The following is a 16,336-nucleotide window of genomic DNA, read 5'->3' as shown; positions in this document are numbered from 1 at the left end:
CATGTCTACCTCAGCATTTCCTTTCCAAACGATTAAATACACTCCAGCAAGCTCTGCTTACCTGTTTTATACTCCAAGGAGAACGAAGTTCAACGCCCTCTAGTGGCATTACGCAATGCGCAATCACGCTGCATTTCTAATCATTTGCATATCTGCCCGACATGTACCTTCAGGCCAACTTTCGTTCGATTCCACAATTATTTCTTGGTGCACAAATTCTTATGGCAATGAGTGTATGTTAAAAACATTTGCAAAACTCTTCTGTATTTTTGCCAATATCCGTAGTTCTTCAACTAGTTCGTTACAGCAGCAGAGTTTTTATCGTAAATTTCTGGAAATTAGCAAAAGAAAGATAAGAATAATTTACTCTGCTACAGCATATCAACGTAATCCTTTATTAAACTCACATTTCCCAACTTGAGACACATTTATATACAGATTTTCCACAATGTAATGTATATATTAAATATACACAGACACACTAAACTTAATTTTATAATCAAAGCAACTCTGGTTTAAAATACATTTGACGAAAAAAAACAAAACAAAGTGTAATGTATTTTGTGGTGGGGAAACTCCCATTTATTCTATAATGCCGTCGAAAAGAAAAAGTCAAGAATAGTCATAAATTTTTTTTTATGAATCTACAAATTCAATAGAACTGTAACTGATCACCAAATTCAAATAATGCATGTAAAATGCTTTAGTCAACAGATTTTCAGTGGTTTACTGGCCGGTTTTAGCTTGCTATGATAATAGTATTCAGTCAGGCATATTATTGAAATGGTGAATCTTGTAACTGCTCCCATTGTCTTTTGACGGTTTGCAGTATGTGCAGGGAGAACCGATGACAATTAGTGAACACTGGGTATTAGTCATTTGGCACTGAGAAATCAAATACTTGAATGCAACAATATTTGAAATGATGTTCTAAGTTTTCAAGAGTTTGATATCCGCTTGGCTCTTGTCAGAATCTTTTCTGACATAGAGGGTACAACAAAAAAAAGGTGCCAAAGACCCACCACAAAAGCATGTTGTTTTACCACAACCATTAAACCATACAAGCACCTCATTAATATTCCTCTGGGGAATTTCTAACAAATTGGTGCCTACTGGAAGGTATGTGTGTATACTGTATTCCCTTGCATGTCAGGAAACAGTGAGGGGAGACCAGCATGCCAGGAATACCTGTATTCCTAAATTGACAAAAGGACTTGAATCTGCTTTGACCATTTGTCCCATCAAGTCTGTATGTCCTGTTAAAGTAGTAATGACATGGTGATGTCATATTTTTGCAAAAATCACTTATATTTATTTTTGCATGGAATCTGGATCCACGCAAAAACTTAATTCTCATTCTCCCAAGTTGGCAGGTATGCTATATATTGTGTCATTCTATATGACGCGCAAACTAAATTTATCCTGGAAAAAGGTTGGTTTCCCCACCTTGTTCCTCTTTCATAACATACAAACGTGCATGCTGTTTTTTGTCGTAACCAAGCGGCAGTAATCTCACATGGACAATTTGTTGACTATGATAAATGCTCAGTCCTTACAAGCAATAAATTAAGCATTGAAAGTTTTTGTATTCGACAAGCAGAACTAAAAAAAAAAATACATAGAGTAATGTTACTCATAAATGTAAATAAATCTCTATGAATGGAAAACGATATAATTTGACATTTTAAGAAAAAGCATAAAAAAAATATAATTTTTTTTCATGTCGTTTCACATTTTGTATTCATTCTTGAAGAGGATCCCTATTGATCCCCCTTTTTTTGTTCACATTTCAAGCAATATCATTAGTTTTGTACTTATATTTTGCATTTTGCTGGCATATATTTTTCATGCATATATATGTCATCACATCTTCAGGTACTCTGTATTTATATATACAAAGTTGCATAGTATGAATCCGACGAATAATTTGGTTCTTATTGCTGCAATTATTCGCATGTTGCATCCTGTAAAAATCAGAGTCATTTCGAGTATATTGAAGGAAAAACCATATAACGCTGGGGGAAAGGAAAAATATAGAGGGGGAATCGAATGAGACAGTATGCGAGGTAGAAAAAAGACTAGATTAATAGTAATGAATTGATCAATATTGGAAATAAATAAAATCATAAAATAGTAATCACATGACACAAAACTACTGATTGAAAATTGATCCTTCAGTGATTTCTGAATGGAAGAGATTAATAAAAATAAAAAATATGCATATGAAGTCAAGCGTCGATTTTTTTTTCATCATAAATGCAGTCTGAAAAATATATAAAAAATAAAAGAAAGTTTGCAACAAATAAAAACGGAACTTGGGACCATATGCCAAAGGAAAAGATGAAGACATATAAAATAAAATTTGGTACATATCAAGTACTCTACATTATGTATAGCAAATATGATGTCTAATATCACTGTCTACCTCATTTCCAAATGTTGTACTTAATAGGTCCCATGAGATGTTTAGAGAATAAAATTACATAGGAAGAAGAGCGATTCCCAACCATACTGTAGTGATGATATAGGGTGCCATGCAGTTTTTCTAACACTAAATTCATTACCGAGTGCATATCGAAAATATAGAAAGTTTGAGAATCCCTGGCCTATCCGAAAAAATATTATTGAATGCATGTTAAGGTATGGATCAGGGGTGTCCAACCTGCAACATGATGTGGCCAAACAAGCACTTTCAAACTTGCATAAATATTGTTATAATACCGTGATTCCTCCAAAAAGGTGTGTGGCTGCATCCTAGTGTGCTATACGATATTTTGGGGATAACATTATGCTAAATGTATTAATAGGGCTGTGATTCCCTATCAGTGTGTGATGGCACCTAGGGGTTCAGAAATGCCTTGTCACGATTCTACTGATTGGCAACAGAAAAAAAAGTGTGGTTTACACTAATATACTTATCATAGCATAGTTATTTTTTTGATAAATTAAAAAAAATTACAATTTCACTCGCACACATAGATGGCACTGGCAGAGTTTTTTTTCATAAACTGAATTTTTTTTACAAATTTTAGTCACAGAACATAACACATAAATAGTGTATATAGCACAACACAGGTCAACAAAATTCACAAACCTTATTTTTCAGGATGAAGGAATAAACTGTTTTGCATTTTGGCATGCTTGTTCGCATCTTGTCGCTAAACACCAGGGATAAGCACAATGAAATACAATCTGAAAAACACTGTCTTCTGATCAGGGACTGTTCCTATTACGTTCAGGCCCTGGGCAAGTATGAATTTTGGGAGTTTCCTTATGTATAGTCTTCTTTGAGTCAGAGGCGTATGCAGGGGTAGGGAGCATGTGGGCTATGCCTAAAATACAAAAGGTAGCCAATTTGGGGCTCTGAAAATTTGTGGGCCCCAAGCTAGTGTCCTGTTTCCCCATGCAAAAAACACACCCAGCTTCTATATCTGATACAGTCATTCAAGAAAAGACTCACCCAGTGAAAGAACGAACCGTGTAGGTTAGTATTTTCGAATCAAATCTGTTATTGCCATTCAAAAAAAAAAAAAATCACAATAACTCGGTCTCCAGATTTAAACCCCTTTCATTTCTTCTTGTGGTGATATATCAAAGACTAAGTTTAGGCCAACATAAAGGAACTGAAGACAAGAATCACGGAAGTGATTGAAACTCTTTCACAATCGATGTTAGCAGATACTGGGGTTGAAATTGGGAATCGTTTAAATGTAGCCCGAGTTATACAGAGGGTGCTCATATATTGAAATATGTTAGGTTCATGCATTTTGAAACGTACTAAGCATTAATTATGCACCAAATGTGTTTGTATTAAATTTTATGCGTTATGTCAAGTTTTTTGTGGCACAGCACCATCTGTGAGTGAAATGTTGGAATATATATATATATATTTTTTTAATTTATCCGAAAAAGTTCTACTTTATGATAAGCATTTTGGAAACTGCACTTTTTACGTTAATTGGGTGAATTTTTATTAATTTTTAAAATGTGTCGTGGCTTTTCCTCCTACCCTGTATATAACCATGTGTACAGAAATCTCACTTGGGTTGGTTATCAAATCTTTACTCTGTTATTCCGCAGAAAAAAAAATAAGTCAGCATAAGTCAGAGGTTGTGGTCAGTATGAGAAACTGTTCTAGTAAGGCCCTTACTGTTTTAAAGACTGAGATTAGTGTGTTGCATTACATATGAAAAAAAGGTGGGGAAGAGGTTGTGAATCAAATGGTAACTTTTCTCCCTCAATTTTCAAACAGCAACACAACATAAAGCGAAAAATGTAATAAATAACAGTATAATTAGGGGATTTCAATAATGCACAGTGATGCTCTTTCTCTCTGTAAATCTCTCAATGTTTATCAAATAACTATGAACATAATACTACTGAAAAAAAGAAACATCTTCACTCCCACTGCTGGAAGTTCATTGGTTCAAATATCTCCATCATCGCACCATTTTTTGAACACTAAATCTGTAGGATCGTTTTCATTGGTAGTCGAGGATTTGAGATTTCTTTCTTCATCTTCTTTGTTCTTCTTCTCAGCTTCGTGATCTTCTCTCAGCTTATTTATGCAGCTCTTCAAGTCTGTCACTGATACCAATTTGCTTCCTAATTCAACTGATACATAATGTTGAGCATAGGCTTCCTGCTGTAACCTATAGGAGAGGGAACAACAACATCATGAATTAGTATATTTTTTGTTCAGAAATGGAATCACCATAATTTTGACAGGAAGGTCACCCTGTTTAACCCTTACAGTGGCAATCCCAAGATATCTCGTCAAACTTGATCTGCTTTATTTCGGACATCCCGAAATATCTAGGTTTCTTAACATGCTTCTATTTCCAATGAGGCAGTTATAATGCGGATCAGGAAAGTTTCAAAAACTACTTAAAGGGTTAAAAGTTCTATTTTAAGGCATGCTGTAATTTGGCAATTTTTTTCCCATCCACAAATTTTGAGCGATGAAAGCTATATATCTATAGTAGTTTAGGATATCCCCAGAGTTGTCCTGTGTGTGCGACAGGTGAGGTTATGTCCATGGAGGAAAGAATAACAGGAGGTGACGCGACCAGCGCCTCCCTTGAGAAAGCATGAGGAATCTGGGTTGCCAGATGAAGCCAGTGATCGCTCTATTAAAGGGACCAAGTAAGCCCAAACAAACCGTGGCTTCCCATGCTTTCCTATGAGAAACATTCCCGTTTTTAAAAATCATTTAAAAATTTACTATTCACTTTAGGAACTCGATTTTTTTCCCTCAAATTCTTTGGATATATTTATACAAATGAACGAGAGCTTTTACAACTTTAGTTGTTATTTGTTTTCGAATATTAACTTCAACAACATAAAACCTTTTGCAAAAATAACCAAAATTTACCCATATCTTGTGCCACAAAATTTCTTCTCGGCATTTCAATTTAAAAAAAATTATGCCAAAGTATGTAACACCTCAGTGCTGAGAGAAAGACAATGTTTAAAGACACTTGAACAAGCGGTGTTTGAAAAAATCTGACTTTTTTTGCGAAAAACATTATGTATGCAAAACATTAGCATATATATATAATGCCTTTCAGCTGTTTATATTAAAATATTGTAGAAATATGTATTTCTCCATTCCAGGTAAAAACTCAGACACAGACACAATTTTAGATTTTAAATTCAATTCGAAACTTTTTTGTCAAATTTTCGAAGAAAAAAAAACAGCCCAGATTATTTTTCTAAATACTATAGGCCAGAGAGATGACTTATCGCGGCTCGTAAAAAAAGTTTTTTATTTTTTTCTCAATACTACGTCTACATAGAGGAAAGTTCGGATGGGCGGCATATATTTCCAGTAATACGTATTTAAGAATATGAGAGTGGAACAGAAGAAGGGTGGCGAAATTTGTACAGCCTACAGGCAGCAAAACCATAAATACACAGTGGCGGACGACGTTCGAGCACTTCCAGTACTTTGAGGCGTGGGGGCGGCAAAATGCTGTTTGCCCCGGACGGCTGAATCGCCCCAGGTGGCAAAAATCCTAGCTACGGCCCTGTCAGAAGGTGCTCGAGCACCTCAGAACTGATTCAGAAATAAAAATTCCTCATGTAAAGCTTAAGACAAGCACCCACGGGCATGAAACACTTTCGAAATGTCCCGGATCTATCATAATGATGAACGAAACAAAAAGGCAAGATAAACAGTTAAAAGAAAAAAATTATGAAATTGCATTTTATTGCAACTTCATATTATTTTAATTAATCATATTCCCATAGACATTAATGTGATGCATAAAATTTTTAAAATAAATTGAAGCACTGAACTAAAAACTTATGATGAGTCGAGAGTGAAAAGTGATCTTCCCCTTTTTCAAAAATAAATTAAAAATATAACAACCCCTTATATAAGGATGAGATTTTATTTTTCCCCTTTATTGGATCATGTAGATTACCTGAAGATGCATTAAACAGTCATAGCGGTTAAATTTATTTAGTTATTAATATTTTAAAAGAATTCGATCCGGCAAAACACATGTTAAGTATAGGGAAAAGAGTGGTTTGTTTGGGCTTACTCGTCAGCCCATAGGGTTGCCACAGCGGCTTTAATTTTCATTCCTGATGTCACCTCCTGTTATTCTTTCCTCCATGGGTTACGTCCATCGAGCCCTATGTTTTGGGGAAGCCCATACCTACAGTGGTAGAAGTGGAAAAATATGTATCAAGCTTCAAGTATGGTATTCTGGAATTATTTCTTTCATTCATTCTGAGCTTCCATCAATTCTGGAAAATTATTTCTTTCAATTATTTTTTCTTGTTTTAAATTGAATTCTAAATTTTAATTTGTTCTCAGACAATTTCATTACGGCCTACTTTTCATTAGAAGAGTTGATCAACTTTGTCCAAGAATATTAAGAAGACACCGACGAATAAGGCAAATTCACGAAAATAGGACTGCATTAGGACTTTTTATTTTCATGTATTTGCCTTATTCGTTGGTGTCTTCTTACTTTTCATTAGTTTTGAAATTATTTCTTTCATTAATTCAAAATTATTTTTCCTGTACTGGATTCTCGTTAATTTGACATTTTCATTAATTTATGTGCTATTTTGCATTTAATTGTGTCTACATGGTTTTTTTTTGGATTAATATTTTTTCAACATCATGCATTTATGGAAAAAATGTATGATTTTTTTGATTCCCCCCACCTCCCAAAATATATGAAACTGGGACTAAAGGCCTCCGAAGATTTCTTAAGATACCTCTAGGTGGAGAGACATTGAGAAGTAGGCATGGATTTTGGGGGATCAAATTCTTCCTACCTAGAGGTTGATAATATTGCTTTACAAATTGAAGAAAAATTTAGGCGCCAGCCAAATTTCTCAGGAGCCAAGCATATTTTTCTCCAAGAAAAAAAATAGTTTAAAATAACCTTTTTTTATCCCTTTTCATGCTAGTGGACGTGCTAAAATAAGTTCTGAAAATTTTATGTTGTTTTCAAACTCCCACACAAAATGTTGTTTAACGATCCCACACAAAAAATTCTAGGCACCAATACTAATTTTTCAAGTTGCCTTGGCACCTGGGATTTGTCCCGCCCAGGTGAATAGTATGGGGGAAATTGGTCTATCTTATAAAATATGGGTTAACCCAACAAACCTACACAATAAGTCACTCCTCCTAACACATTGCACTAGATCTGCACCTGTCAAGAACTAAATGTAACCAATGGTTGTGCCGTTCAGTTTGAGAAAGACAGGGTTTTATTTTGCTATTTGGTATTGGTTATTTATAGTGATGCCTGCTAATTGGCGATAAAAATCCATGCCAAGCCTTATGTAAGATTGTTTTGCCATTTCAGTTTTTTCAATAATGATACTCGTTTGTAGCGTTACTCTAATTGTGTACTGCCAGTGGCATGAAAAATCCCAGACAAACTTAGAAATTGGCCTCAAAGCAGACTGTTTTACATTTTTCTGCAACGAGCCCTTAGCTGACTGGGAATGATTGCTACTCTTTCCTTGAAAATCTTCCCCAGATTGTGATGCAACATACATAGCAGTTTCTGGAATATTCTACTTTAGGGGATGGGGACCTAAAATTTTTCAAGTTTATGTTGGCTTGTCTGCCACAGAAAGACGTCACCAAGTCCTAGAAAAGTTGGACTCGATTCGTCAAGCCCAGCTAGCTCTAAAGTAAAAAAAAGAAACCAGATGGCAATGGATAATGAAAGAGGAATTGAGCATGTTTACCTGGTGCAATCATACAGCTTGAACCCGAAATCACTTTCTAGAGTGACTTGGCAGGAATGCACTGATTTGCCTTTAAGGAACTTGTTGACCACTTCAGAAATCGGCACGACCAACTCAGATCTGAAATTGAACGGTTCAGTGTTTGTGGCTAAGAGGTAGCAGCACTGAATCTCGGCAAGACGGATCGAATGTGGAATATCACTGCTGCTACCCCTAGGACTTACTGATATTGCATTTCTCACATCTGGAGATGGTGGCGGACTGCACAGTCCGATGATACTGCGAGGTGCTGTGCCAAAAAAGTCTGCCAACGCAGATAGGGGATGGAAATCAACATGAGGCATTGGAGAAGACTGCGGCGGAGTTGGGTAATGATGGGGAGTGCCAGTGCTCGTTGCTGATCGTGGACTCCCTCTGTAAAAACCACTGTGTCTGTCTTCTCGAAACATGGCATAGTGAGTAGCATCAAAACCTTCTCTAACATTTTTCTCGCTGCTGTTACTTTGCACGTAACTGAAGGAGCCAGATGTTGTTACGTGGCAACTCGTAGGTACAGCAGTCCAAGATTCGCTGCCCAAACTAGCAACTGGATCAGTAGAAACACTTTCCTTGATCTGTTCACTATCTTTCGACATCCAATCAGGGGGTGTCCAGGACATGCACCCAGAAGACATCATCTGTGGATTTGAACACGAATATGGTGCAGGCTGCTGACAACTTTTATCACCATCATCAGGAATCTGCCTCAGAGGAATATTAAAACCAGAATCTTGTTGAATTCTCACAAGAGGTGGAGGTGGTGGGTAGGGTCTGGGCCTGCTTGTTGCAAGCGAGCTAAGTCTACTTCTGATACGAGAGTCTGGTCCTCCGGTCAATGGACTCGATAAAACTTCTTTGTCCATCAAGAAATTTGGTTTTTCTGAAGATGCAGATGATAACAAACTCTCTAACGATGATGGAAATAAATCAGCTCTTTTCGAACTATCCTCATCAGCTGTAGATGAATCTTTGAAGGACGAAGACCAATCAAACTCCATGGTTTTGTTAAATTTCTGAATCTCATTGAGATCTTCTGCATATTCTTCGTCTTTGTTGGTTTTGGATTTAACAGACTGTATATCGTCTTCGTACCCTGGTAAAACTAGATGGGAAGACAATGTTTTATCTGGCTTATCGGTTTGGCATGGAAAAGGTGCTGTTGGCCACCATTCTTCCACAGTTTTAGCCTCATCCAGTCCTTCAAGATCGTCAACAGCACACAAAGTTGCACCAACTTTCAAAAATCTTTGATCGATATTTGTAACCAAACTCAAAAATCGAAAATAAGCGAAATCCCACTCAGACATAATTTCTGTACACGATGCTGAAATGCCTTCCTGATAAACCATGTTATACAATATGAACTTATGTGTTCCTTTCCTTACATATGGGATCGGTGAACAATTAATCGTGATGAATCCGCATTTTTCTTTAAAATATGAATTTGTACTTTCTGGCTGTATTTTTGCTCGGCAGCTCTCTAGGAATTCATAGAACCAAGCAGTGTCTTCTAAAGAGACAACAACATCTTGTTCAGAGTAAACTCCATAACCAAAGAAATACTCGCAATGGAAACTATTGATTTCATTTAGCAAATTAGCTTCACTCGGTGTCACATAATAGCTTCTTATATTGGTGCATGCGAACACGGTCCATGGAAGAATACTGATGTAGGTGCCAATGATTTTGCTTTCGACCATACGCACAGCCACGAAACCTTCTCCGTTGCGCTTCAGATATGGGAATTGAATATCTCCTATCACCGCCCATCCGAATGAGCCATGTGAACTTGCATGGTCGACTGGTAAGGAAGACGGATCTGGCTCAGTATCCGAGTCCGAATAGTGGAATAAAATTGCACTTCTAGGAGACAAAGCCTCCTCGTCATCCGATGATGATGGCTCTGGAGAACTGGCTTGAGATCTGACATCAGATTCTGCAGAAATAGGTTCACACAACAGTACATCTTTGTCATGATCTGAAGTGTCAGCGTGGGTTGTTTCCTTTGGATCAAGTTTTTCTTCTTTCACCTTAGCCAAGCTGAACTCATCTTCTGCTACCTTATCATCAAATTTATCATCAGCCATGGTACTTCCATGCTAACAGCATCATGTATGTATCTTGTAGTTACTTCTTGGATGTTTTTTATTTTTTTTGCCTATGTGCAGCACATTTTTCCAAAAGTACTCAGCTTATGAATTGCAATAAATTCTTTGTTCTTTGTTCATAGCTTCCTAAATTAAAAAAATTACAATAATTAAAACATAGCCTGCATTTTTGAATAATTATATCACTAAATACATTTGCATTCTTGACATAACTTAAACAGTCTGATCAATTTTTTTAAAACTGTATTTTAATATAACTGATTTATATCCTCATAAACCATTCTTGCTAGTTAGAACCAAAGAGTAATAATAGTGCATAGAGGAAGCGCAAAGGGTTACAATTTGAGGAAAGGATTGGAGTCACGTGACTTGCGGGTCAAAAGACAGGTCAGGGAACCTCGCTCACAATGCTTTCCTTATGGCTGTTTGATTGACGATTTTCACTTGCTGTCTTATTTTTGATTAGAATGATCACCACTTGCACAGCTTTTGGATGTTCTGGACGGTTTAGGAAAGAAGGACCAGTGTACTTTCACAATTGAGTAAATTTTTGCTCATTTTCCTTGTTATAAATTAAAAATTAGAATATTAAATTGGCAATTCAATGGACTTTGTTGTAGTTTCAGTTTTCAACGATTCCATTTTAGATTTAGTTTAATTAAAGTTCTATGTTTTGGGAAAATTCAAATGTCACGAGTCATTATTACATGTTTTAATATAATTTTTTGGTAGTAAATAATTGAAGTAATGAGTTTTATAAAGTTTTAACCGAAATATAGGTCTCTGCAAGATTTGGCAAGCTAGTGAGTTCATTCGAGTTTCTCACAACTTGAACAAAATATGCTTTTCAGAATGAGGAATTTATGACAAATATTTTTGAATCTCTTATCTAAAAAGAATGTAATGATAACTCACCCACCCCACAGACAATGACAGTTTTGCATAATAATATATAACTACTTCTAAAAATAGTAGTAGGCTTATATACCCTCTTCACGCCTGAGCCAAAAAACTACTACAAAAAAAATTATTGATTTGTGTTCATTGTATGTCAAAATGCCCTTAAAAAGAAAATTAATTCGAGTCTATCTATTAGGACCATCTGAGTTAAGGCCATATGTGTACCTCAGGTGTTAACTGGAAAAAAGGAATCATTATAAAAACCATTTATTACCTTATAAATGGAGATTCACATATGTGTAACTTTGGAGCAAAAAAAAGAGGTTACACATTATATGTCTCACATACTGTTAATTATTATATATATACACATCCGGTCCACATATATTATCAATTTGTTGGCAATTATGTAACCGATTACTATGCATAATAATTGGTTATACATAATTGCCAACCATTTTGGTAAGTTTGATAAATTTCATTTCATTTTTATCACTTTTTACCGGAGATTATGTATAATCCCCAGCTCTTATTGATTGGTATGATAAATCGTCAAACAATTACTTAAATTTTTCTGATATTATGCTCGAACTTCCGTCTAGAATGATGAATTTGATCGGTAATGTTGGTCATGAATTCAACAAAAGCCAACATGAACTAGGCCTTGGAAATTTCAATTTAATTTAATTTTTATGGCAAAATATGCGTAGTGCACGCATCTCATACGGGCAGAACTGTTGTTGAAATAAAGTGATATTTCTGCATGATTTCTCCCATATTTATCAAACTTACCAACTCCATTTGAGAATTATTCATAATCACCGGTAAAAGTGATAAATGCAATGAAAATTTATCAAATTTTCTAAAACTTGGTAATTATGAATAATTACTGATTTATCACATTTATGTAACATATAATATATTTGTTGTATACAGTATTTTGTTTAATGTGTGTGTTTGTGTACACACATTTAGAAAGCTATTAAAAACTGCTGAAAAATTTTATTTCATGAAATTTATTTTTTTTATATTCACTTCCTTCAAATATTCATGAGAATTAAAATTTAAAAACTCAAATTCTTAAGAAATTATTTGGAAAAAGCATTCAATTTTAAACAGGTTAATGGTAAAAAAAATGTAGTCTTTTCATATAAAAACTATTTTTAATTTCAAATGTATATATCCCTTTTAAAATTGAATGTTTTTAGCGAAATCCAATCTCATCACTGTGTATTCTCATAAAAGATGGTCAGGGCAGCCTTTAATTTTGAACCCACTACTGTATGCAAACCTCCTAATCCTCTACTGTGGATATTTCTAAATTCTCTACTGTTTACATTTCTACTGGTCTAAATTGCTTGAAATTTTCTCTGCCGATATTTTCTTGTTCACATCTTGAATTATTGCTATTCTTCTCTGCTAATCTGTTGAAGAAGATGGCCTAATTGTATTTTTATGACCACAATAACATTTGCCATTCTTCAAGAAATTATTAACCAGTATATTTTTTAGACATGCTTATTTATATAATTCTATGCAATTTCTCAAGAACACAATTTACACTGTTTTAAAACAGGGATATTACCTTTTTTCCATAAGAAATAGTCTCTTACCTTGTTACATCTTTATGAACTGAACTTTGCTGAAAAAAACCATGTTGAATAACTTGAGAAGCTCGTGAAAATGCCATTTAGGATATGAAAATAAGGTAAGTACCGTGAGAAAAGACAAGCAGCCTTACAGTTTTTCCAACTAAATTACACTGATAATCAGAAAAAAAAATTTACTAAAAGTGTTTTGAATTTTTGAATAAGTTTCCAAGATATTCATCTTTCTATTCATAATCCCTGAAAAAAATTAAGAAAAATTCTTACTGCAACTTCTTTTATCATTTTTCACCTGGCCTTATGCCTTTCAATTATTGTCCATCGCAAGTTAATTTTTTGAGTTTAAATCTTTGTATAAGAGCTTTGAGAATAGGCTACAGGGAATTATTTGCAATTCTCTTAGTTAGAAATTTTTGGCCATGATAGTAGACACGCTAAAATGATCAAAGCTAGATTGAAGTAGGCCTATTAGTTTTTAGAGTCAAAAATTGTCTTTAATAGCCCAAAACATCACAGTTTTAAGATTGAAATATGTAGCTTATAGTAGAACAATGTTAGTAAAGAAGATGATATAAATCCCAGGTATCAGATCAAAGCAACTTAAAAAATTGGTATTGAGAGATTGGCTCCTGAAATTTTCTGTGTGATTTATAAATTAGTCTAAGGTGAACACAAAACTAGAAATTTATGCCAACATCTCCAAACCAATATACTCGGTTGGTTCCATGCCTAAGAATTTTGTAGAGATTTTGTAGTAGAATTTCTATAATGTTTGATTTAAATCTGACAGACATAATTATATTAAGATCTAATTTTCAAAGTCAAGAACAATTAAAAAATTATTTTTGTCCCCTAAACAAAGCACACAATCAATTCATTATAATAGACAATACAGTCATTGAAAGCCACGAGAAAATTCCCGATCTTTAGCATAATTCTATATCCAAATACTCTTTTCTTCCATAGAAGAGATCAAAATAATTTTACCCTAGAATTTTCTCAATAACACAAAGATCGGAATGGCGAATCGAGTTTCTCGAGTACTACGAACATGAATGACATCCGATTGTTAAGAAAGTAACAAACAAAAACGATCTCTAACTTTATAGCCACAACAATAACAACAGTAAAAAGAAAAAAAAAATTCACATCTACATACATAACCTCAACAAGATCAGTTCCGTGACCATAATGAGATCTCATTATGAATCAAATACAAATGCGATGATTCGCGATAATAATTAAAATATTATTCGAATATTATATTAAAAATAAAAAAAAGGCTAGAGAAAATGTTATACGTACTTATATATAATTTCCTCTACATCGATGCACACACACACACACAAGTAAAAATAAAAGTAAGTCTGATTGACGTGGTAGGGACAACAACGCGCTGCTCCGCTCGATGGTGATACAAGAATGAGGTTTTAGGGATTTTTTTATTATTTTTGACGTCCCTTTTCCCCTACGCAGCAGGAGGAGGAAAATCCCCACTCTGACGATGAAATATCCCCATGCTAGCGGAAAAGAAAAAATAGGAAAAAAAGAGGGATTATTATTACTTTTTCATTATTAATATTTTTCTGGTCTCTTTCCTATTTGGTCTTTTTTTTTTGTTTCGTTTTTCTACTCCTTTTGTCGTTTTTTCTTTTCCAAATTCTGCGTCGAAAGGAGCACAATTTATGGAATATCTTTCCTTGCTTGTGAAAAGTGAAAGGGCATTTATTGTACAGGGTGCTTCAAAAGTTATATTGTCCTATTTTCCCGTGTAAGATACGCTGCGTATCTTATCAGTGAATTTCACTATATAACACGAATTTTGTCCTCTGTTAAAAGCCTATATTTCCCAATGGTTTGCAGCTTAAAATGACTGAATACAATAATTTTTTATGTTTCAAATTTTGTTTTGTGGTGAGGGGATCCATATTTATAAATTGGTCATTTACCATTGGCTGAGTGGGTGACTGGAATATTGAAAACAAAAAAAATAATTTGGGGTATATTCGTATGCTGTGTGATAGACACGGCCGCAAGTTTTGGCATGAATACGCTATTGTGCCTTCAAATCGTACTGAACAAATGATACCAATGTCATCTATTTTCGTTGTGAACTGTTCGAGGTATAGCGGAAAACCATTTTTTATGAATCAGAGCAGTGGGCCTGGTTCAGACGGGACGGAATATTGAAACCAGAGTACGTAATATCATTGAATGCACCTTCGCAATGTGCATCTGACGATACCATTGCTTTTGACTTGCGTTGCGTACTTCCTGCGATATGAGTGTTCAAAGAATTCCGTCACGCAACTTTGTGTGAATTCTCCCAGTATCGTCAGGTGATTTGAAAGACATATTCACGTAAAAAAAAAGAACTTTCCGCACTGATAATAGTTTTAAAAATTGTAAATATAACTTTTAAAATATGTCACGTAATTAGACGTTTGACAGGAAATAAAATTTTAAATTTAAAAAATAATGGGACTTTTCCACTCTTCATTCTGATTTCACGTTTCAGCTCCCAAAAATAATCTTCAAAATATTTTCGATATGTTTCCCCTTATATACGCATGCTCCAAGTCGAGAATTCTTTGGTGAAAAGTGCTCTTTTGGGTAAGCACACATGCTTTCTTTGAGCTTTTCGAGGTGAGCGTGGAGGATGCGATGCGTCATATGTACTGTAAGTCCAGTAAAGAGGGTATAATACAAAGAACTTCCCAAAAAAGTCAAAAGGCCGATAAAGAAGCTTGAGATATATCTGTTCGGGTTCTTAGGTAAACGTTGGACCAAAAACCATCTTGAGCTTGTGTAAAAACATGAAAATCTATACAAATATAGAATATCCAATGTTTCACCATGACACATCGCATCCTCCCCGCTCATCTAGGAAAATTCAAAGAAAGCATAAGTGGGGTTACCGAAAAAAAGTACCTTCACCAAAGAATTATCGAATCTATAATGTATAAGGGAGACCACATCGAAAATATCATGAAAATTATTTTTGGGAGCAAAAAGAAAGGGAATATGAAATGTATATAGGAACAAAGATAGGAAAAAAGTCCCATTATTTTTAAAATTTTATTTTAACTCAAATTTTATTTTCTGTTAAACGTCTAGAAAAAGTTATTTACAGTTTTCATTAACTGTGCGAAAAGTTATTTTTCCATCATTTTCAATGTTCCAGTCATCCAATCAGATAATGTTAAATGACCAATTCGCAAACATCGATCTTCTCACCACAAAAACAAAGTTTGAGGAAAATAATCATAATTTTCATGGTTATTCGGATCAAGCGTAAACACAGAAATAACAACTTTTACCCAAGGACAAAGGAAAAGTTTTTTTTTATTACATAGTGTTGTTATACGTCAAAAAACATCGGAATTTCTTCTTGCGGGTTTTTCATCGCTGCGTCTTATTTGATGTTTAATTGGGAAAAAACAGCGTAAAAACTAA

General features: G+C 34.6%; 1 protein-coding gene across 2 annotated transcripts; it reads right to left on the bottom strand.

Annotated features, from left to right (window-relative positions):
• Positions 1–381: 381 nt before the first annotated feature.
• Positions 382–14,304, bottom strand: LOC149065958 (uncharacterized). Of its 2 annotated transcripts, none has more exons than XM_089253280.1 (3): positions 14,186–14,304; positions 8,227–10,499; positions 382–4,652 (listed from the first exon to the last, which is right to left on the bottom strand). In XM_089253280.1, exons 2-3 carry the CDS (start codon positions 10,350–10,352, stop codon positions 4,427–4,429), a joined length of 2,352 nt encoding a protein of 783 aa, XP_089109406.1. In that variant the 5' UTR covers positions 10,353–10,499; positions 14,186–14,304; the 3' UTR covers positions 382–4,426. The 2 variants fall into 2 exon arrangements, with proteins under 2 accessions (XP_089109406.1, XP_089109407.1); XM_089253281.1 differs by lacking the exon at positions 14,186–14,304 and adding an exon at positions 12,887–13,069.
• Between the last annotated feature and the right edge of the window lie 2,032 nt (positions 14,305–16,336).

This window comes from Pholcus phalangioides, unplaced genomic scaffold, assembly GCF_987345545.1.
Source record: "Pholcus phalangioides strain wild (caught in Gottingen) unplaced genomic scaffold, Ppha-v1.0 ptg000036l_1, whole genome shotgun sequence".
In the NCBI taxonomy this organism is placed as follows: domain Eukaryota; kingdom Metazoa; phylum Arthropoda; class Arachnida; order Araneae; family Pholcidae; genus Pholcus; species Pholcus phalangioides.
The sequence above is the reverse complement of the archived record's forward strand: the minus strand, read 5'-3'. Positions and strand labels throughout refer to the sequence as shown.